At 43.1% G+C, this 23607-nt stretch overlaps 1 protein-coding gene across 1 annotated transcript in view; it reads right to left on the reverse strand.

Annotated features, from left to right (window-relative positions):
• Window positions 1–10710, reverse strand: part of BARX2 (BARX homeobox 2) — a 32635-nt gene extending 21925 nt beyond the window's left edge. Inside the window, exon 1 of the mRNA XM_030464816.1 lies at window positions 10324–10710. Coding sequence (XP_030320676.1) covers window positions 10324–10504 — 181 coding nt within the window. The 5' untranslated portion in view covers window positions 10505–10710. The remainder of the gene's footprint in view (window positions 1–10323) is intronic.
• Between the last annotated feature and the right edge of the window lie 12897 nt (window positions 10711–23607).

The following is a 23607-nucleotide window of genomic DNA, read 5'->3' on the forward strand; positions in this document are numbered from 1 at the left end:
CAGTTATTCCAGGTTTCCATTTCAGAGGGATTTTTTTTCTTATTTTCTCTCTTGAAGCCGGGTGAAGAAACACAAAGCAGAGCACCAGGCTTTCCTAAAGAGGTGACAAGTTATGGAATTCTACCTTCCTGCTCCGTACAGGGTGCAAGGAGACACTTTCCCTACCAATGTACCAGCATTGCTCACTTTCATTCCAAGTCAACAGGTTAATCTGTCACAGAATACCCTATTTAAGTAACCACAAACATATCACACACATTTCTTGGGTGTTGTGGAAGAGAAAAGAGACTTCTCTGTGAAAGCTTCAAGCCTTCTGTGCTTACACAACAGTGTTTTTGTTTTTAAGGTATAAACTCAGGCAGCTGCACACTGGATGTGGCAATAAATTCCTCTACACTCTGAGCTACAGGGACATGTTCTTGCTTCAATATTCAGAGATGGCTCTTAACATGTACTTCAGATTCAATTTAACCCCTGTCAGGTGAAACCCCAGCTTAAAAAAATAAAAAAAATTTTAAAAATTAGAATTGCCTCAGAAGGAAAACCAGCCATTAACCATCCTCTAGCTCTCAAGATAATCATTAGGAAAAATATCCAAGGCCAAAAGGTGAGCCAAGTGTTTAAAGATGACTTGATGACTGCATTGAAAACTCTCTTATTCTGAAGAAATCCACCAAATAGTAGCGAGATTATCTGAGTTACAGGGCAAATACTAAAGCATCCAATTCAAATCCCTCTTTGCATGAGTAGTCCTGTTGAAGTCAGCCAGCTAACTACGTGAATAAAAACCACTGGCATGTTAAAGAATTTACAAGATAAGACCTGAATGCACACATCCAAACACATTTTAAGGTCACTGTGAGGTTGTGGCTCTGAATCTCACAGAAAGGAAAAAAAAAAAATTTTGTCATCACATTTTCAAAGAGAAATTTATTTTTGTTATATATTAAGTTCTGGAAAACTGTTTTTCTCCTTGTTTGGAAAAAAAAATAGCATGAGTGGTTTTTGACACAGAAATGAAAAGAAAAAAAAAAAAAAGCAAAGATTTTGGTCTGGGAGCTGCTGATTAAGGGTGGCCTTTTTTCTAATTTTTTCTTTTAGAGACAGTTCAAACATTCTAGAAATAAATACTGCCAAAACCATAATTTTATAAAAACCTTGTACAGACAAAAGACTGTTTTTCCCCACTTGTTGCATGTGCTAGGATATTCTTTTAGAAAACATCTTGATTTCACCCGAAGTCTTCTATACATTCATGCTCTCCAGAAGGGCCAACCATCAAAAGGTATGCACAAATCAGTAGAAAAAATTCATTAGGGTTTTTGTTTTCTAAGATAAAGAGATGCTGGTTGCCTCCCCATGTGGCAGAGACACAAATTTCCCCAGATTGACCTCAGGAACACTCCCACCCTCCTTAACTCCCAGCAGGTACCCAAGAGACCTGGTCCTTTAGCATCCCTAAAGTCCACGTTCTCCCAGCATCATCCAGACCTCCCTCTGTCCTCTGAACAGATCCAGACACCCAGAGAGCCATGTAAGAAGCAGCAAGCATTTAATTTTATTTGCAACACTGGGATGCTGCTAACTCCAATTGGAAGAGATTTGGGTACCAGTGCAGAGCTCCAAGCTGGAGGATTGCTCTGGGAAAAGCTGTTCTCACCCTCTCCTTCACTTGCTTAAAAGGGTCTCAGCTCTGAGCACCCCAGCACCTGTCTGAAATACCTGCAAGTAGGAATCTGAGCTTCTTCTGAGCTGTGTTCTGGCCAAGAGAAATGTGGCAGAAGATGCCAAGAAGCAGTCAAAATGAGAAGTTACACAAGATGGAAAATATTAAGTCTTGACTGTGTTAGCCAGGTCCTAACACCAAATCTCTATATTTTTTTCAAAGATGTCAGTAAAATGGAGCTTTGGGAACTCCCCACCCCTCATCAACAAGGGCTAGAAGCCTCTCAGCTAGGTTGTCCCAGAATGCTAGAAACACAAGAAATAATAGATACCCCAGGGAGGGGGAAAAATCCATCCCCAATATTTCCCTGGGTGGTAATATTAGTAAGACAATAAACACAGCAGACACCACAAACCAAGCCCTAAACTTTCCAAGAAACTGTGAGTTCCTAGCAAATGAACCTTGGGTTACCATGTTCTGGCTTCTGCAGTCCAGCTGGAGCAATTCTGAAATCAAACCAACTGAAAACATTCAGTTGTAATTACCTCTCATCAAAGGAGAAAAACAGAAACAAAATAATGACAATTTTGTAATCGAGAAAGTGACTTCATTGCTTTGCCAAATGCCTCATGTAAAAACAAAACAAAACAAAAAAAAAAAAAAAAAAGGAAAGTTAGAAAGTTTCATTTCTGCCTTTAGAAGATAGATTTCAAGTGTTTATTCCAGATCAAGTATTTTCCCTGCTCTGATTTCCACCACCCCTCCTTTTTAAACTTTTAACTTGCCAAAAAAAATGTAAATCACTTTGCTTCACTCTGAACTGGAAAGGACAACAGATTGTTATTTCTCCTGTCTACCAACAAACCAGAGCATCTGTTTTTTCTGACTACTTCTAGTATTTTAGCTTTGCACTGGGGCATGGAAGCAACTTGTAAGTCAGAAAGGCAGAGATTTCTTTCAGCCATCCGAAGCTGCTTACAACACTCCTCAGCAGCATGAAATCCTCTCTGAAGGTGGGTTGGTACTCTGATCAACACAGAGCCAAGATTATTATATAGTGAGCTGTCCTTCCCCACACTCTTAGCTGGAAAATCAATGTAATGCTCAACACAAGTAAACAAGAAAAAAACAAGAAGTCTCCCTGGCTACTGCTCTGCTCCTTTCCCTGGAGTTGGGTGACTTGACTGGGAGCTTCACACAACTCCTTGCCTCAAAACAGTCTCCATTCTCTTTCCCCAACTTCCCCAGTGAAGATTTCTGCTCTTGCTCACACCTCAGTGGCAGCAGTGCTGGGGGGGCATTTATTCTACCTGACAAGTCTGCCTTTTCCTGCCTTTTCCAGCAGCAGGCTGAATAAAAACCAGAAAAACAATAACAGCAGCAACCCCAGAGCTGCAGCATTAGGTCTGCACCGTGCCCTCTCCATGAGCAGTGTCCAAATTCAGCTCTTTACAAGTTGCCAGCACTGAAGCCTAACCCAGCATGTAGATAGATTTTAACTGTGCCTTGGTACAAGCCGGGAGGCTTTAGAAAATAAGGTGTAGGTGTCAATTTTCCCCGTGGAATCCCACATCCATTAATACCTGCTATTATAGCATGCCTCCACAATGCTTATTCATGCCTAACCACAACCACAGGGCTGATTACTTTCCACAGCAGGTTTTATTGCAGTCACTAGGGTGGGATTTGCTGGTTTGTTCCATGTCCTTTTTACCTTTCATTAATTCTGTTTATTCCCCGTGAACTCCACTAATACACAGACAGCAAAATTCAGTCTTGATTCCAATGTCTTAACTACCCAAGCTCTTTGGAGACAGATTTCCCTGCTCAGTCTGAGCACAAGCACTTTTCAAACTCCAATTCTGATCAGTTTTGGCTTCTGAAATATCACATCTAATATTGGGTGTCATCAGACGAAGAAAATCAACAGATTCTTCTCCCATATGTAGTTATTTGTGAATTTTTATTATTAGTAGTATTATTATTCACCAGTCCATCGCTACCATTTGTAGGACACTTTCTGGCATTTCTCCACTCTGTTTTTCTGTGAAGGGCGTTAAAAAAATGTGAAGATCAAGTCAGGCACCCTGAAAACCACCACGCTCTTTAAAATTCAGTTCTGTGCCCCATGTTCAGGTGTTACAGGTGAATCAGCTTTCCAAGTCCATAGTGTTTGTTCAGCTTCCCTTGGCTGCTAAGCTGGACTTGGGTGTGATTGCTACAGAAAGGCTTCTTGTAGGGCTAACGTGGCCAGGGAGTTGTTTGGCTGAGAGTTTTAAGAAAACACTTGAGAGTGTTCCTGAGGTTGAAGCTGAATAAATCACCATGGGAGCAGGGAGAGTCCTGACAGCAAATTCTGGCTTTTCTAGGTTTCCAGAGGAACACTCGGAGATGTCAGCATAAATGTGACTGCACTTCAGTAATTTGTCTCTGAAATATTTTCCATTTATGAGGAACACTTGATCGCTTCCCTAACACTGGATCAAAGACACAAAGACAGAAGCAATACGCTGTATTTTTCAAGGTTAAGAATTCCTTTGTCATTTTGCCTTTATTTTTTGCTATTAAACTATAGAATTACCCTAATCTGTGTAAGCTAAACCCAGTAAAAGCAAGCAGCTTTCAGAAACACTTTTTTCTTGCACAAATCATCAGGAAAAATCCCCAGCAGCACTGCAGCAACATAGGTTATGACAGAGAGACCCAGCTTTGCAATTTAAGCAGGCACTTATCTGCCTTATAAATAATGTTATTCTCAACAAACACATCTTTAAGGGACCTCCTGAGTCACTGAAGACATTTAGGTCTCTTGAGCATCCATTTCACACACCACGAGCCCCAAACTCTTTCCAGCACCTTGAAATAACACCAGCAGTCCAAGCCCTGCTAAAGACACAGTGCTGGGCACACTCAGGGTCGAGTTAAGCTTGGCAAAAGTTCCACCCACAACTTTACACTTGCTTTATTGAAGGGGATTAAACCAGCTGTTATGTTTCTGATAAAAGGCTCTGAATGGATGGCATCTCATTTTTCCCCACGCTGGGACATACATGACATGGATTCCCTTTTCCTTTCCCACAGTGCCCTTCTTTCCCCCAGGAACTCCGTAACAGGATCCCTTCAATTGAAAGGAAAAAGGTTCAGCAACTATTTGAGCCCAAGAAATGGCTTTCCACCCCAATTTTAAGTAATGTCCCAGAGCAAATTCAAACCTTGCCCACAGCAAGGCCTTTTTTGAAGAGAATCAGAAGGAATCTTGTTGTAAGGTCACACATAAAAATTGAGCTGGTTGAAGAGGCAATAAATCTTCTCTCTCACCATGGTCTCCTAAAAAGGCTGGCAAGGCAGACTGAGGACCAGGAATATCAGTGCTCACACTTTATCACACAAGCAATGGTTCCCCTGCCTGTCCCAGTGGTTAGTTGAATCCCGATCAAATAACAAATAAATAACAACTCAAAAAAAATCTTTGGGATGAGCAGCTCCCAGTTTCATCCGAATATAACAGAACACAGACAGAGACAAGAACTGGAATAGAAGAATTCAAATTTTGAACAAATCTATATTAGATACTTGCCTACATTAAAACCCCAGTTGCACAAAGACGGAACAAAGTCTTGTCCTTGAAAAAAACACACCCCACCAAAAATACTAAATAATAATTTCAAGGAAGCAAGTCATAATTCTCAGTGTTCTTAAAAAGCAACTTGTTCCTCAGACTAGCAATCAGAGTAGTAAACTTTCAAAAAGATGTAATCAAGCTGAGCAAATTCGGGTTATGTCCATTTGCAGAAGTTGTGGCACTTTTAGACACACACGGAGAGGTAAAATCCCCTTTTTCACAACTCCTCTCCCACAAGTGTAAAGATTTGATATCAAAGGAGTGAATTCTCTTAGCAAAGAAGTGAAAACACACGGATACATGGCAGCTTTCTGCCTATAAAACTGTGTTGATGCAAGGTTTTGCTCTAGTGCAGCTGCTGCAAGAAACAGAGAACGCAGTCCCACCTGAGAGACATCCCGAAATAAAACCTAGTGTAGAACAGAAATCAGTAACACTGAAATTTAAATTATAAATCACAAAGATAACTTCAAATTTGAGGTTTTCTGATAAGGTCCAGAAAGAGCCCGAGTAGAAACAAATACACAGCACAAACAAGAAATAATTTGCACTACAAACATACCTAAAATAAACTGAAGACTCATTTAAAAAGCTCTAAGGAAAGAGGCAACACAATTCTTTTTAATTCTGACATCTTAATTTTACTGAAATAGACATAGATAGGACAAGCAAGACAGATATTTTCCATCAGTTCACAATACCACCAATTTCACCATCATCAGCGACAGGACACAACTTCCAACCCCAGCCGTGAACACCCAGCTGTTTATTTTTCATCTCTTTCTTTTTGTTAGGTACCTTAATAAATATGAAACATTTCCAGCTTGATCCCATAACATCCCACATTGACCATGTCCTTCAATTCTTTATCATGCCCGGTGCTATAAATAAATAATTTGGATTTTGAATGTACTGCTGAACCAAGATTTAAAAAAAAATATCCAGGGAACAAGGCAGAATCAGTATGAAGCCCTACAAATATTTTAAAAATCTAAAACTGAAAAATTGTATCAAGATTATTTGAAAAGTAATTCCCCTGAGACTCTGCTCAGTCAAAAAGCAACCTTCAGAAATCACTGTAATAAACCAAGCACAGTATCCATTAACACTGTAATCATTACTGCCACAAATTAATTAGCTATGACATAGTACGAAAAGCCAATAAAAATAAAAATATCATGAAACAAAATAAAAAATGCTTTCACTAAGTCTGCAATCCAAAAATCATAAATCAAAGAGGTATTAACCACCATCTGAAAATATTTCTGTTTGATTTTTTTTATTGTAATCACAGTGGCTCTGAACTTGCCTCTCATTTTGCTGTGGATTCAGTATGAGTACAGCCTGGTTTATTTGGCTCAACAAGTGCCCCACTACATGTTCATACACCAAATTTGAAGCAAATGATGGATCCTTTTCCCATGGAATTGCACTTTTCTTTCCAATGAAAAATCCTGGCTGGGGCTCATTCCAAGCTCTTTGCAAAGGGAATCTCTCGGTGAGCTCGGTGAGCTCTGCCCTGGACCTCCTGAGTGCTCCTTCCAACTAAATTGTCACTCACAACGCACAGGAAAGGTCCTGAACACTCCTCCCAACACCCCTTCCTCTCTACTTAACAATTTTGGTTTGCCCTAATTTGGCTGCACATCCTTCAATATTTAATATTTGATCACAGCCAAAACGGAAAATAGTTCCCATTTGGTTCCTGATGTTTTTTTCTCTTTGCTTAAGGAAGGATGTTGTTAAACACAACCTCAACATCTTCTATCTTTCAGCTCCAAATAAATTATAAAGGCATTCCAGGCTCCCCCTAACTTCACCCAAGATGAAAGCACTGCTGAGTCTTTAGCCCGTGAAAACGCTCACAGAATTTGACTCCCGACTTGGAAAAAAAAACCTGTGCTGCTGGAGAGAAGTTCAGCTGGAGCAACTAATCACTCAGTGCTGCTCCAAACACTCCCAGCTCCCAGCTACAACTCCACTGGCGAGGTAAACTTCTCTGATTTGGATTAAGATTAATTTCTTTCAGATGGAAAAGAGACCAAGTGCTGGCTCCCTCCCCGATTAACTCAAGCAGTAAGCTGACTGCCATAGTGCTGTGTTTCTGCAGTCTTTAGTCTCTAAAGGGTGTGTTTTTGTGTTGTTGTTTTGGGTTTTTTTTTAACATACTTTTTGTGTTGAGTATTTTATAAATGCTTTTTTTTTATATATTGTCCATTTCTTCAACAGTACCAGTATTTTCGCTTTTATAATAAATAAAATTTTCATCTATCTAATATATATAGGACTTCAAAAAGTCCTATATCTAATATATATAGGACTTTAATTGTAGCTACAAACCTCAGAAAGCTTACAATTTGGAAGCCTGGAGTTTTGTAGCTCTTTCTTTTATAGTTTTAATCCCACAAGCCAATCTCTCTCCATACGTCACTGCTGAAGCACTGCAACTCCATAAACCTTATTCCATTAGAAACAGCTACTCACAATCCACCCTGACACAGGGACAGGCCAGAGCTTGGGCTAGAAACACAATCTTGAGGGTAAATTCATTAAGGATCCCAGACACAAAGAGAAATAAGACTTTAATTGAACAGTAACCACAAGAGTCATGCTAGCATCATTCAGAGTCCACCGCTGAATCATTGGAGGATTATTAATGATTATTTAATGAATATATATTGGTCTTACACAAAGTTTGCTATTCTCGACACAGAATTACATGTTAAAAAAAGAAACCTCTGTTGGTTTTTTTTCTCCCTATGGGGGTGCTGAGACTCAAAGCAGCTGCTGGGAAACGCCCCATCCATCCAAACCCATGAAGGATCCCTCAGCCTAAACGTGATACTCAGATCATGGGCTTTTGATGCCGAGTTGATCATACAGGCTTCTGGACATGGGTAATTACTCCTTCTGGATGCTAAAGAAAGCTTCCTTTTCTGATGCTTCCTCTTTCTAGACAGGAGATGGAAATCTCCTGGCAGACTGAGGTCTGGGGAAGTCACAGCATGAGCTCTGCTAGGAGCAGAATCGGGCCCTCTTGGAGGAACGGCGCGCACCGAAACCTTTTGGGACTTTGGTGCCTGTTTTGACCCCGTGCACAATTTCACTGCCTGGGCAGTAGCAAGGGATCAGCTGCGAAAAATTCTCTTATCAGCAATATCTTGATTAACAACCAGATCTCCTTGTATAAAAACGTGTCAGTGACTAGCTAGAGAAGGGAACGAATGTCCCGCACAAACCCATCAGAAGGGATAAATGTGGAATAATATAATAATATAATAAATGAGGCTCACACTGCTCATGTAACCACTTCCAAAAAGCTGGTCACCACAGGGACTAATTCTCCTTCAGCCTCCTGATGCCTTCTGGATCTTGAATTATATTCAAACTAAATAATAAGGTCAGAGGAAGCCTCGTGTTTGGACCACGGGTTTACTCGTCAAGCTCTTAGGTAACCTAACAGCAAGGTTCACCTTAGCAGAGCCCCAGCAACACCTAAAAAGTTCCTTCTCATTTATATTCAGCTAAGCACTGAAACCAAACCAAAACACCAAACTTAAGCCAAAGTGCAGGCCTTGAATTTTTAATAACAACTTAATGCAAATTGAAAAGGAACACTCACGGGGAAGAGAAAGGCAAAACAGCATTTTATGACCTTGAAATGTGTATCATTTTACCAGAAATTAGTCCTTTACAAATATTTATCAATAGTTAAGATTTCTTAAAGCATGTATTTTTTAAGTTTCAGTTTCATCACCCGATCCTCTTACAGCATTAGGTGTCACCATTAGAAGTGTGGCCTTATGGGAAGAATATAAATCTGGAAAACTGCCTGCTTATCCAGAAAAAAAGAAGGATTTTTTTTTTCTTCTTTTTAAACTCTGGAATGCATTTTCAGAATGATATTTTAGCTTTTAACGTGGATTTTTCGAAGCTCACATTATACCAATTATGAAATTTAATAATGCTTACCATGAAGCCCAAATTGTTCATTCTGTTGCATTAAAATCAGTGGTATTTGCCCAGAAAAGAGATCCATTTTTATGTATTTATTTGTGCTGTCTGTATCTGCAAAATCATTACAAGTATTTTCACATCTTCTCTGTTAGAAATAGCCTAACTTCTTTCAAAGGAAGAGAGAATTTTGGGTAGGAAATACTCTGTCTCAACAGCAATTTTTTCTCCTTTTTCACATTTTCTGTTCATTTCTTTGCACTCCCACAGATGGCAACAAAAACCCCACCAATATTTTCAACAAGACCAAGGCTGCTTGCCAGAGGACCTGTGCTCCTGCTAACTCATTATCACTTCCATTACTTATTTATTTGCAAACACCCCCAGCAAGATAAAAGCTGAACCCCACCACTGCCTGCTGAGATTAGCAACATGGCCTTGGAGATTTATTAAATTATATCTCCTCTCTTCCCTGGGAAACATGGGGAAAGACAAACCCTTGGCTGGGGCATGAAAACTGGGGTTGGGGGGCTGGGTTTGGGGGTTTCTCCTTTGCTTCAGAGGAGTGGGAAATGCAGTTTGCTTGATTTGAGGATGGGGATTGAAAACTGGAGTTCAGGGGCTGGGTTTGGGGATGTCTCCCTCGCTTCAGAGGAGCAGAACATGCAGTTTACTTACACTGTAGATGGAACATGAAAACTGGGGTTGGGGGGCTGGGCTTGGGGGTGTCTCCTATGCTTCAGAGGAGCAGAACAAGCAGTTTGCTTATGTTGGGGGTGAGGATTGAAAACTGGAGCTCAGGGGCTGGGTTTGGGGGTGTCTCCTTTGCTTCAAAGGAGCGGGACATGCAGTTTACTTACACTGCAGGTGGAACATGAAAACTGAGGTTGGAGGGCTGGGTTTGGAGGTCTCTCCTTTGCTTCAGAAGAGCAGGACAGGCAGGAGTTTGCTCGCCACACCGCGGGAAAAGAGGCTTGGCTTGCAAACGGTGCCCCTGCACCCCGAAGCATCCTCCGAGCCCCGGGCTGGGTGCTGCTCGGTTCCCCCTTCCCCCGGGAGCTCCCCCCGCTTTCGGGCTTACCGGCGCAGGAGTGCAGCGGTTTGGGCCGAACCAGCAGAGACGGACAGACGGAGTAAAGAGAAAGTTTCTCGAAGTAATCGCAGGTTTCCTTGGAGAGAATCTCATCGATCATAAAGGTCTTGTAGCGCCTCCTGGCCGCCCGGAGCCGGGGCTGGGGCCGGGGCTGGGGCTGGCTATGCATGGCGGGGCCGGCCCCGGGGCTCTGCGGGGCTGCGGGACCCGCGGCCGGGCGGGCATGGGCACCCACGGCCGCCTCCCGATGCTGCTGCTGCTGCTCCGGTTGCTGCTGCCGGCACCGCCGGGCTCCCCCGCTATATAAACCCAGCGATAAGCATCTCTCCCTCCGCCGCCTTTTTTTAGGACGCCCGGGCTGTCAATCAGGGTACCCGCTGCTCCCCGCCGAGCACCAGCCTTACCCTGCGCCGGGCGGGGAGGATCCCGACCAACCTCTCCCCTCCCTGCTCTCTATTTTAAGATCCTGGGGTGTGTGTGTGTTTCTTTTTTTTTTTTTTTTTTTTTTTTTTTTTTTTTTTTGGTGAAGAAGCTGGAAAGGTTCCAGATTGGGGTTGGCTTTTGATTTTTTTTTTTTTTCCAATCCTCCTCCTTTCTTCTCCCTCCTTCCTCCCCCCCCCCTCTTCCCCTCCTCTATCCTGCAATTAGTTTAAAAAAAAAAAATTGAAAGTGAACATCCCACCTCCTCCCCAGCCCCTACAGCTTTCTCCGATCGGCATCAAACCTCTTTCCCAGTCGCAAAGTGCTGGAGAGCAGCTAGGGAGAAAAATGACTATTTATCGGTGCTCTGCTGAAGCAAACGCAGCTTTCTCTGTCCCTGCTCTCACGGGCAAGACGATTTTCTGGCAGCCAGCTTTTTGTAAAGATAAGCTTTGAGCCCCTTCGGCTTGAGGACAGACCCCATGCATCCCGAGGTGTCCCCGGCTCCACCAAAGTTGTTTTTCCTCACCCCGAGTTTTATTTCTCTGCCCTGTAGCCTCCATGCGGCAAATTCCCCCGGTTCCCAGCCAGGACGGCTCCCGGACGGGGATTTTAGCCCTGGGAAACTGCACTGCACCCCGTTTGGAATCGGGGTTCAGCACGGGAATCACCAGGACACCTTATTCCAGGGAAGGTGTGGCAGAAATCCTCCCAATTTCCACCGGTTGCTGTGGTTTTCCAGAAGCCACAGCAGGTCATGATTGCTTGTGGCTGCAAACTTCGGATGGGGGAAGAGAGAGGCTCATAAGAAAGATGTGCTACATCCCCGAAAAAAAAGAATTATTTGCAGGCTCCATGCAAAGACTTAAATATAAACTGCAAAATGTTATCAGCCACCCTTTAGCTTTAATGCTCTAGTGATCCCAATGGCAGCAAACTTTTATTTTACTCTTAGAAAACTGCATCTGGTTTTGCAGAATGAAACGACCACCTCAAGCTCCCATAAACAATTTCAGCAACTTCTCTTTTACCGATTTATGTTTTTAAAAGCCCTCATAACTCTTTAAACATTTATTTTTCAATTACAAGTATCATTTAGCTTTTAACTTCGGAGATGCATTTGCTGATTTGGAGAGCCCTGAAACTAAAAAGAAAAGGCATTCCTCTTGTCCCTCCACTGTCAAAACTGGGAGGCTTGGAAAGAAATGCAATACTTTTGATTTATCTTTTGAACCTTTTTCTTAAAAAGTCCTTACGTGGTTTTAAAAACTATGGCACAGCAAATTATGCTAAAGAGAAAAGAAAGCATTTTGCTCATGGAGCTGTTGGAATGGCATTCCTGTTTAAAAGAAATAGGTTTGGAAATGGTTTGACTGTTTTTATTTTGAAAAACTGAAGCGATCTTGCAAGAAAGAATTTAACTAGAATGACAACAACCACCGAGGAGTTTGAGGACTGTTTTTTTTTCCTCACTGGTAACTATTCAAATTACTTAAACTGCTATTAAGCAAACTGCAAATATTTAGGGTGATTTCCTGGCTTCTTTATGAATGTAGCTTTATGAATACTCCTGAATACTCCTTAATTCAGACTAAAACATTTTAGGAAAGTGATTTATTTGCTTCTTTGCAGACCTTTTTTTTTTTTTTTCTCAAAAAACCCACAATAATTTCCAGTAACACTAATTTATTAATTTAGCAGTTGCTGCCTGTGATAATAATTACAAAGAATATTTCTGAAGCAATGCCCTGAGCAAGCTGCTGATTTAAATCCTGAAAGAGCAGAAAACGGCAGCAAATGGCACTTTGTTCCACCGCGTGTCCTTGGTGTCTGGGCAGTAGCTGCAGCCCTCCAACCCCCCCTCCAAATTCATTTTGCATTTACCAGCTTCAGAAAACCTGACAAGAGGCAGCAGAGGAATGTTTCCTAAATAAAAAGTGCATTACAAGGGCTGGAAATCAAAGTCTTCCATAAGCCTGCCTAAAGCCAGCCCAGAAAGCAAGAGAGGAGGAAAAGCATCAGCTCGCCTGACTCGCACGTACTTGACCACAAGACAAGAGTCTCCACTTGCCTTTAAATGTTGTTTTCTCACATCCGAAGGGCTGAAAATCCAGAAATCTGGGGCTGGCACCTATGCCTCTGCTCCAGAAACACTGATGCCCTCACTGGAGCCCAGGGAGATGAACAGGTAGGTGGGATTCACGTACCCTGGGGAATGCCTCTAGAAACCTTATTTCTTTTACTAATGAATTCTTTTTTTTGTGGCCAGATCAGTACAGTGGGCTATGTTGTATGAAACACACACTGGCTGTCAATCAAAAAGAGGGTGCTTTGGTCAGGAATAATCAGGGGTTTTGTTTCCAACATTAATGAAGTGGCTGGAATAGCAAACATCTGCCAAGGGGACTGAAACCCCGAGCAGCTGTTGGAGCCCCTAGTGCTCTTCCCATGTAGGACAGCCCTGCTGGTAAGTCCCTCTCCCTCAGGTTTCTCTACTGGTTGAGAACTGGGGCTGTCCAGGAGGGTGGAAAGCAAAAAACACTTAGGGAGAGATTGGGAGGAGAGAGGACTTGATGCAGTTTGCACACACGAGCCCAGCACCTGCACATCACAAATGGCAGTGTGACAGCAAGTTACAGGGATTTCTGTACATGCCTTTCTCCAAGAGAGAAAAGGGGAATTAATCCAAGGGATCCTGCCATTTACTGACTGACACTGATGGGGGTTTGTGCATGTATTGGAACCAAGGGGGCTTGTTATTCAGCAAGAGGTTGCTGCTGGTGAAGAGCAGGGAGTTCAGCCCTCCAGCAGAGAACTGGGAGGGGACCCTCCAGGAGGGATTTGACCCTGTTCAAGCAGAAAAGATATGGCAGGAGACTGAATCAGGATTTCTGGAGACAATTTGTTCCCATTTGGAGACAATCTGTGCTACCAGGCACCGTTCACACAGTACTGAAATGATATTGTGCACCTCAGGAAAATGATTAAGCACCATGGAGTAGACTTGTTTAGTCCCAGCACAAACATTATTGCAAGGTGGTGATTAAGGCCATCAGAATTAAGCTGCTGCTGTATTAGTAAATTTGTTACTTAGGTAGTACCCAAGTACCTGGCTCTGTTCAGGGAAGAATTAGTTGACTGTGCTTGCTTGCTTCTGTGGTTTTACATCACCTAGCACACTGGGATCATTTGTCTAAAGAGAGGAATTCTTATTGCTGGGTTTCCAGCTCATTTATTAAAAAATTTAAAGAAGAATTCTAAATGTATAAAAAACCTCTTTTTTTTTTTTTCCCTGTTCATTCTGTAAAAAAAGTGCCAAAGCCTTGAAATGCAGCCTTCCTTTTTCCTTACCAAAAGGGCCCTTTCCCAAGCCCCTGACATTCCCATGTTTAATCACTAGGAAAGTCCCTTTCCAGTGAAATCCAACCACCTTTCAAAATAGATTCCTACAGATATAATCAATGTTAAGCACACAGAGCTAAAGTGTACACCTTTTCAGCATGATATTGGGATTGATACCTGATCCAGAACAGAAAAATCAAATGTGTGGCTAGAAACAGGGAAGCAGAATTTGGGCCAGTGTTTTGCTCAAGGGGAGGGTATCAGAGGCTTTGTGATCTCAGTGTGAAAGGTCTTGGTGCATAAAAGTCCCTTTGAGTAAAAGCCCTCAGCATCCATCTCACAGAAGTAAAGAAGGATTTTAATATCTGCCTGATGCCTGAGAAAATGCCATTTTTTTCTCTCCAAAATGCTTTTTAACAGAGAAATAGTCGGACACCTCTGAGCAAGGTCTCTCTCTCCCCCATCTCCTGGAAACCCTCTGTAAAACCAGAATCCCATCATAGGATGGAAGAGAAACTGAAATGTTTGTTGTCTCTGAAGTTACTCCTGACCCCTCTGCAGATGGCAGGATGACACTGCTGGGCACCAAAGTGTGTGATGGAACAGACACCCCAGAGCAGAGAGGTAATTGCTGTGCTCACACACTCCCCTGCCTTCAGGGAGGATGTTGCTTCATCTTTACAAGCAAATTTCACTCCTGATCTAAGTGACTGCAAAACAGAACTGCTGCAAGTCCAGCTGTTTTACTGGGAATTTTTTTCCAGCTTCCAAACCTGTCTCAAATTCTCACAGTTATGTTACTTCTCCTGTCACTTTTAAATCTGTCTGCAGCCTCTTTGAGTGCCAACAGAGCTCACTAAGCAAGGTTGATTCTTCTCCTCCTCTCCTACCTCCCTGCAATGCTGCAGCATTTGTGTGGCCCAAAGCAGCCCTGGCTTTGCTAGCAGGTTTGTCCTGTAATGGATGGACCCAGGTTTATGGCAGCAACAGTCCAAAGTAGCCCTCTCCATGTGGTGAGAATAAACTAAGGCTTGAGTTCAATAAAATGATGGTGAAATCTGAACTATGGATTGGGAGTTTTGTTGCTGTGACACAAGCCCTAAACCTGTCTGCTTTGCTTACAGCCAACTTAGAATCCTCCAGAAATAGAGTATAATTGCACTTACCATGTGAGTAAAGCCAGCAGCTAGTCTTCAAATTAGTTAAGTTGCTCTGCTTCAAAGTACTGCTCTAGCTAATGCATTATTATCAGTGCTGGTAGCAGGCTCAGAAGGCAGAAGAAACTCATGACACAGGCTGTGAAGTCCCTTAGAAAGGAGATGTAGCTGTGGTTTCAGATCTACGTGCAGGGAAACTGAAGCAGAGGCTCCCTCTGTTAACCCACAGGACAGAATCCAGGCCTCACTCAACCCCACACATTCTGCACTTGGAGAACATAATTAAATTCCCAGGATTTTTCCCTGTGACCTCATTTGCCTTGCTATTTTTTCCAGTTACCTCTTTGCAGGTATGCACAACACCTGAGCAGCTTCTCCTTTTCCTCAGCTCAACTGCTACCAAAATCTAAGCAGATCCTGCTATTGGTGGAGGTTGGAATGGTTTCCATGAGCTCACCAGGGGTGTTGTCCTGCCCCCACGCAGGGCACTGAACACACCAAACAGGATAGAATAAATCATTATGAATCCTGAGACAGACTGACTGGTAGAACCAAAGGCCTTTAGAGGGATATTTCTGGGGTGGCTTTGATTTTCTGGGTGTTGCATAGGTGCCACATTCACCTGAGTTCCTGCCAAGAAATATATGCTGTCTTTCAGCAAGCAAGGAGTTGTTTTTCATGTCATAGCTGAGAGGTTAGAATCCAGACTTGTAAACTAGGGCTAAGGAGTTTGGGAGAGGCAACCAGGAATGTAAAGGAACATTCTGTGTCATCCTGAGCAGTCAAACACACTGATGGGACTTGCTGTGGAGCAAAGGGAGCAGATTCTACTGGCCATGGACAAGCTGAGGAAATAAAAATTCTAGAGCATCTCACAAAAGGCAAATGCTCCTGCTCAAGCACTCAACTTTGGGCATTCCTGGTCCCCTTCTATTCATCCCAAGTATTAACAAGACAATAAGTAGTGGTTTTCCCCACATGCCTGTTTCTCCACACTGCAAACCAATCTCTTCCACAGGATGCAATGAAAACCAAGACACCTATTTTAATAGGGCCAAGGTAAAAAGAAAAAATTAAAATATCATTTAAAGCACTTTTCCAGAGGGTCTGAAGCCAATGATAAGGGAAAGCATCTGATCCCATGAGAATGTGTTTGGGATTGGAACATCTTTAGAAAGCTCCCCCAATTTTTTGGCATGGTCAGCTTCCCAAATCTGACACCACTTCATTCTAATCCATACTGCAGCCTAATTTGGTGAGGATCCACATGTGAATGCTCACTACTTCATCCAGCTTTGCCTAAGGCCAGTTATTTTTTGCACCAGGATTGCTAAATCTCTGCCAAGCTGGATGGTAGCATGTTTAAGAAAGAAAAATCCAAATATTTCCAGCTCCTTCTATAAGAAGGCCCAGGATGTTTTGGTGTTCTGTGATTGATGCTTCGTTCATTATTCACGAGGATTATATCTGTTTGGTTTTGCCTGCAAGACAATTTACCTGAAAGCTGAGAAGAAAAAAGATCCCAAACCAATAGACCAGAAGAATGTCTCCAGTCTCCATAGAGACACCAGAAAAACACCCCGATCATGTGAGTTGTACACAAGAAGCCTATTCATACTGGAATGGGTGGTGTTCCAGGACGTTAAGTAATTTTGACACTCTGCCACTATCTCAGCCTGCAAGAAGCCCAGCAGGAGTTATTGATGCCATCAAGTACTGATCTTTATAAATGGTTTCTAGACAGCCTTCATCATTCTGGGCTCTTCAGGTCCCCAAATCCAAACTTGCAGATGGATCTTAGCACAGCCATTTGAAAGAAATCAAGGTCACCACGCCCAGAGGGAAGCCAGCTGGTTGTGTGTCCTACACAAACCATTCAGGCTGTAGAGTCAAGAACTGCCTGTAAGAAGCTCCTCTATCACAGAACACTTCCAAAAAGGCCAGGTCTTCCTTTTCACTTCCCCAGGCACAGTGCTGCTGCAACTCACTGGTGTAGAGAGGCTGGCACTTCACTATTACTTCATTAATAAATATTAATGTATTCACTAAAAAGCAAGGAGAGACAGATTTTGGAGTCAATAAATAACAGAGCATATCAGAATTTACTGCAGCATTGCTGGGTCCCTGGTATTCACAGGTAAGGTTGAAACTATCTTTGCCTAACACTAAGAGAAGGGCAAAGAGATTTCCAAGAAGCAGAGCCTGATCGTGCCTATAAATAGATTTGTTCCTTCTCTACAAGGAAAGAATAAAACCTCAGCTACAGTGAAAAAAAATCTTTTCAGAGATTCTGGCCAAATATATGCTCCTGAGATAGCAGGAGCAGCTCACAGCAAAGGGCTTGCTGTATGCATGGAAAGCAACCAAGGCAGGGTTTGGTGCTTGAAACACAGAGGAGAGTCCCCCTCCTACCAGAAGTGCCTAATTTGCCTACCTGTGATGCTCAGTGTCCTTCCTTGACCTGCCACAAAATCTGGATGACTTTCCTACCTGCGAAGCAGCTCAGGAATCAACTTTGTGGCCAGCCTTTAAGGATGATGCCATTCCCAGTAGGATTTGTTGCCTGGGTTGCAGCAGTTGGGTATTTCAACATCAGCTAGGGGCCAGTACACAGCTCCAAGGGTTCAGAGGTGCTGGACCTGGGGACCCTGCACAGACAGCTGCACTGCCTGCAGCACACTCAGATTTATCAGCCCCAGCTCTGTCAAAACCACTTGGAACACTCAATCCCTCAGAGTAGCCTTGGACTAAAAAAGATTTGGTCCTGAAGGATGACCCACCTGCACCATGGCCTTTCTGGAAGGCAATTTGTCACACTCTGGATTGCTTAACAACAGCCAAGGCACCCACAGGAATCTGCAATCAATCAGGTTGTGCCACTGCTCACCTCCACACTAACTCACTTCCCTCTGGTCTGCTGCAACATGTTCTCAGATTGAGCTTTTTTGGAGGATCCTGGCTCTGTACAGGACAAGCCCGGCCCCCAGGTTGAGCCGAACCGGCTCGTACCCACGAGGAACAGCAAGAAATCAACTGGAATTCCATTGCCATTCAGCATAATTAGGACATTAAAACACACAAAGCTGTTAAGCCCCTGGTGCCAATGGCTAAGCCACAGAGCTTTCACTGTGTTAGCAGTGTAAGTGGGGAGCAGGACATCAAACAACTGGTACATGTGTCCAATCCCCTTGCTTTTAAGGAGCACTTCCAACTTCCTTTACTCAGATGTCCCATTTTTCTGCCCATAAGCTCAGCTTCATGGGTCCCGAGCTGGTTGTCTTCTCACCATCACCCATTCCCTTGCCTTCCCTCTCCAATGTGCTCTCATCAGTTCTTTCCCAATGGCAGCCTCCAAGGACTTAGTCCCCACTGCTGGAGACCTTTCCACTTCTGGGAGCCTCCAGCCTGGTGTTAGCTGCTAACTGATCATAGCATCTTTCCTGCAGAAAAAACAGCAATTGAAGAACAGCTTTACTGCAGAAAAGAAATCTCTGTAGACTGCCTGAAAGCTTGTGCCTGCTTCCTCTCTATCACTTTGCCACCAGCCTGCCATTAGCATTTCCTCCTCCTCCAGAGACATTCCTGCTTATTACATTAACATTTTACATTCCTCATAGCCTTCCTCTTCTCCTTATCATACCAGAGTTGAGGCACTGCCTTCCTTCTCATTTAGCAGCTCACGTTTTGTTCTAAAAATATCCCCACCACAAGGAGAAGAAGGAAGAGAGAACTCTGGCCTCCAAAAAAACAACCCAAAAACAAAGGAGGGTCATCTTCCCCCTTTCATAGGCAAGGAAAGGTGCTTACATCCCTGCTTTTCCATTGGACAAGTGCTAAGTGACTCCTGTACTATCAAAAGGGAACAGGACAGTCCTGGAGAGTCTTGTAATGGTTATAGTTGCTGGTCATGCTCTGGTAATAACACAATACTAGTCTTAGAATTTGAAAACAAAGTGTTCTTGCTATTAAAATAGATAAGGTCAATATAAACAGTCTACACAGATTAAGATTGCCTAATACTGGACTATTTTTATCAGCTGTGGATCCCCAGTGTAGGTAAGAATGTTGTTCAAAAGCTATAACAAGGGATCAGGGAGCACTCTTAGAGTCCTTAGTTTTTCTGCATCCTATTCTGTGCTTTTTCTATTAAGAAAATAATTGTTTACCACAGTTTTAGCTCTAGAGTCCAGCAAAGAATACTAAATGTATCAGAAAACAGAAATGTTAAAGCAGGCATGTATGCTGGCACCTGGAAGGAGAGTCAAGGAATAAATGAAATCATCTGCTAAGTGAGCAGAAAGAAATAATTCAGCTGCAAATAGAGGATAAACCAAGATAGAGAATTTCTCCCATCAAAATAAGCTTCTCTGCTACTTAGTACTACTCCTCGATGGCCTGGAAGTGAAGTGAACCAGTACTTCACCAGTACTTCACCAGTAGTGAAACAGCTTACTTCAGCCTGTTCCTTTCCAGTGATACACATGCTCCTAGAATGAGATAAATAGGCTTTTTTCCCTTACAGAGTAGAAACCAAGTTATTCTAAATTATTTAGAGTAGAAATTACTCTAATTATTCTAGAGTAGAAACCAAATAATTTATAAAGAAAATAATTTATAAAGGAAATGTACAGCACCTTTGCTAGAATTCTGCCAGAAAAATAATCGGGGCAGACATGGATGTGCAGCTGGAGTGAGAAGGATGGAGCTAACAGAAAGCATCTGACAGTAATCCAGCAGGTGTTTCTGGCGTGATGTAATGCCTGAACATGAACCTTTGATGTGCATCTAATTCCAAACTCCAGGGCATGCTTCAGACACCAATAATCAGTGCTAAACTTGCTGATCTGGGCAGAGGAAAGCAAGCTATCAGCTCCATAGGGAACCTGGGGCAGGAGGCAGAGGGCTGACCCCAGTAGCTGGTCTGCATCCCCCTTTTTTTGTGTGGCTTCTGTGACCTCCATTGGCCAATCAGTGTCATCCCTGGCATCTTACCTGCACTTCAGACTTCCACTTAACACTTGCTGTTTCTACAGACACAAGTAGGAAAATTTCCAGGGTCCTCCAGAATGTGAGGACTGTGAACAGGATCCAGTTTAAGAGATTAATCCTGTTCCATTGCCTGCAATGGGACTACACTGATACTAGATAAAGATCTGTCTGGTGATCCAGATGACACAAAGCCTGAGAATAATTACCAGCTAATTAGATCTCCATGGTCCAGCTGTTCTTTTGGTTGGATCAGGATAAGTAAGCAGTTAACAGTAAAGACTGACTTGGAGCTCATAGCAGCATAGCTGCTCCTTGAAACATTCAGTGTGATTTTTATATATAAACATCTAGTAAAGGCACAACAGTGACTGCCTCAGTCAGGCAAAGGACAGTGACTTAAGTTGTACTGGTAAGCCACAAATGATTGCTGGGAAAGGCAAAAAGCAGGTTAAAGGGTTTTTCTGCTCCTAATTGTTTTAAGCAGAACTGGTATGGCCACATTGCTACAAGATTCTCCTGGGTACAGGAGTACAAACAACTCTGTTGGGTTCCAAAGGGCTTTATTTGTATGAGGCACTAGTTCAAGCAGAAAGCAGTTTTGCTCAGCTTGTGCCCTGTTGTGTCTTTGTATGCGTAAGTCACAGCAGCTAATGCAGCCCCCATGGAAGGCTGGGAGAGACCAGGCTGGTTCTGTTTGCTTCCAGAGGGCTGAGCTGACTTCTATCAGGACACACAGGTCTCTTGGGAAAAGATCTTGGGCAAGGATGTCAGCTGCTGCTTTCTCTCTCCTCTTCAGGGGATTTTGGAGGTCCTGGGGACTAGCACCCAAACGATCTGCAAAATAGGGAAAGGCAAAGTGTTCCTGGGCTGGTGTTTGTAAACTTCACCCAGTTTTGCTTTGCAAACAAATAATTGCTCTCAGCTCTAAGATGAGGACTTGAACTGTTCTAAATACATGCAAATAGAAGAGGATGACAATGTTATCAAGACACAAACTGATTAGAAGTCTTGGACTCTTTCTGACCTTTTCACACTACACTTCAAACTCAAAGAGCAGCTTGCAGATCAGAGTAACAGCAATCTGTCTGCTGTGACAGATTTCAGTGGGATCTCCAGAGCCTTCCTTCCCACTCAATACAGATGGAGTGGTGGGTGAAGGTAGTTCAGCACAGGCTCACTAATTTTGCAGTAAAGGTATTGATCAGCTGAGGATCCCTGTTCTGCACAACCTGCTGCTCAAGCTTGCTCCTCGGGTTGTGGTGGCTGCTGGCAGTCTATCTGAGGCACTAATGAATGGGTATAATAATAATAATAATAATAATAATATGCTAAGTTTGAGACGACTGTTTGTCAAACACAGGGTGGTGTGTGTGGTTAGAATAGATAGCACCAGAGAAACCCAGATGCTGGCTAAAGAGGCAAGAAAACAAATGTTCCTTTGGTCTGCTTCAGCCTCAGATGCCATCCAACCCATGTCCAAACATCCAGACAGGGCTGCTGTGTTCTCATAACCAATTGACTCTTCTTTCTGCAAGTGGTGGGTCACAGACATATGGGTTATTCATGTTAAAAGCCAGGCAACACAACTCTTCCATAAAAGTCCAACAGACAGACACATTAACCCCTGTAATCCCTTCCTGCGGTGTATATGACGCCACATAGATTTATTAATTAAACCCTGTTATCCGGTGGCCACTGTCAATTAAGTATTTCCTTGTAATGTGAATAACGAGGGCTCATTCATTAGCAAATGTTTCCATTACTTTTAAGGCTGAGCCTCTCTGAAGACTCCTCTTCCCCAAAATGCAGCACAGATTTTTGTGTGTGTGTGTGGTTTGAGATTCTGGGTGAAGGAAAAGGATGGAGACGTAAAAAGCGGGAGAGACAGATAAAGGATCTGGTGCTAAACTGAACAATTAATAAATGCTCATTGCTGTGCCCTGGGAGGACATCGTGCCATCTGCAAACACCACTTGTTTCAGGAGATGGATGCAATTCCTGTCTCTGCCACTTGCCAGTCCTGTGACCCCAGAAAGGCTGCAACACATCCCTACCTTTTTAGTCGCTGTTCTCTGCTCAGCCAGCTCTCTGGGGAGCTGCACGTACAGCTGAAAAGAAAGAACCTTACACAGGAGGCCTGCACCTTGTTCAGTGCCTCTGAAAAGCAGCTCTGGCTCTTCAGGGGACCAACTGTGATGAGGTCTGAAGTGTTGCTGGCTCAATAATTCCTTGCAAGGTTTGTAGCGCTGACATCCTTAAGGTACCAGCTTCCTGAGATATGTTAGCAGAAATATAGGCACATCTCTGTCAGATAAACTCTGACTGCTGAGAAGATGAACCACCAAAGGACTGAAAAAAAACCACAAGATGCACCTTTCAAGCAGCATCTGTCATAAGAAAAATGTCATGATTTTAAATGAGTAACTGAAATCCCTTCAGACCTGATGTGATTTTTAGATCACTGGGGTTTGATAAAACTGATATAATAGAACAATTAATCCACTCTGAATGTTACCAAGAGTTCTTTCCAGCAGCTGCCTCAAGAGAGAGAAAAGACTGATTGAATCCAAAGCTTTTAATAAGAACATGCCTGCCAGTTGTGCTAGAGCAGCTGCTGAGATGGAGCTACAGTTCCCCCTTCTGGATAAATTTGCAGTTGCGAGTGCTTTTAAAAAAAAAGTTAAGGCTGGGTTAAGGCTCTTTGTGAATAAAGCTCAAAGCTAAGCATGCCAGACAGCTCACAAAGTCTTCGTGTCAGGGAAAAAAAATAATCAAAGCCTATCTGGAGATAGCTGAAAAATAGCCAAAGGAATTAAACTCAGCCAGTAACTTGTTGGCTAACATAACCTGGGTGATGATATCAGTGCTGCAGTGGTGTTTCATCTGTGTACAATCATCTCAAAGCTTTACAAGAGAAAGGGCAACCTCTCTAGAGGCAGAGAGCCTTTAGTTGACAGAGGTCAGCTGCAAAACCTGGAAATAGATGGGAGTGGAAATTTGGGTATAAGGCTGAGAAGTTCCTGGGTGGTGTCCCTGTGGTGCTCCCCACCTGCTGGAACACTGCAGCAGGCTCCATGCCAGCCCCAGGTGGGCAAAATCTCAAAGTCCTGAAAGTAAAATCTGAAAGAATCCTCCAGAAAAGATGGGAGTCAGATGTTCCCCTGCTCTCAGGTCCTGAGTGCCTGAGCTGCCACCCTGGAGCACATGGCTAAGGCAACCTTAGAGAATAAAAATCACTGGGAAAAAAAGACAGTGCCATCTGGTGACTTCTGGGACAGCAAGGGTCCCTGCTGCCACTGCCTGAGGCAGACTGCACACCCACCCTTCCCCACACGTTCCTGGGACGTTTCTAATCATAACTGTG

This window comes from Calypte anna, chromosome 24 (assembly GCF_003957555.1).
Source record: "Calypte anna isolate BGI_N300 chromosome 24, bCalAnn1_v1.p, whole genome shotgun sequence".
Lineage (NCBI taxonomy): Eukaryota > Metazoa > Chordata > Aves > Apodiformes > Trochilidae > Calypte > Calypte anna.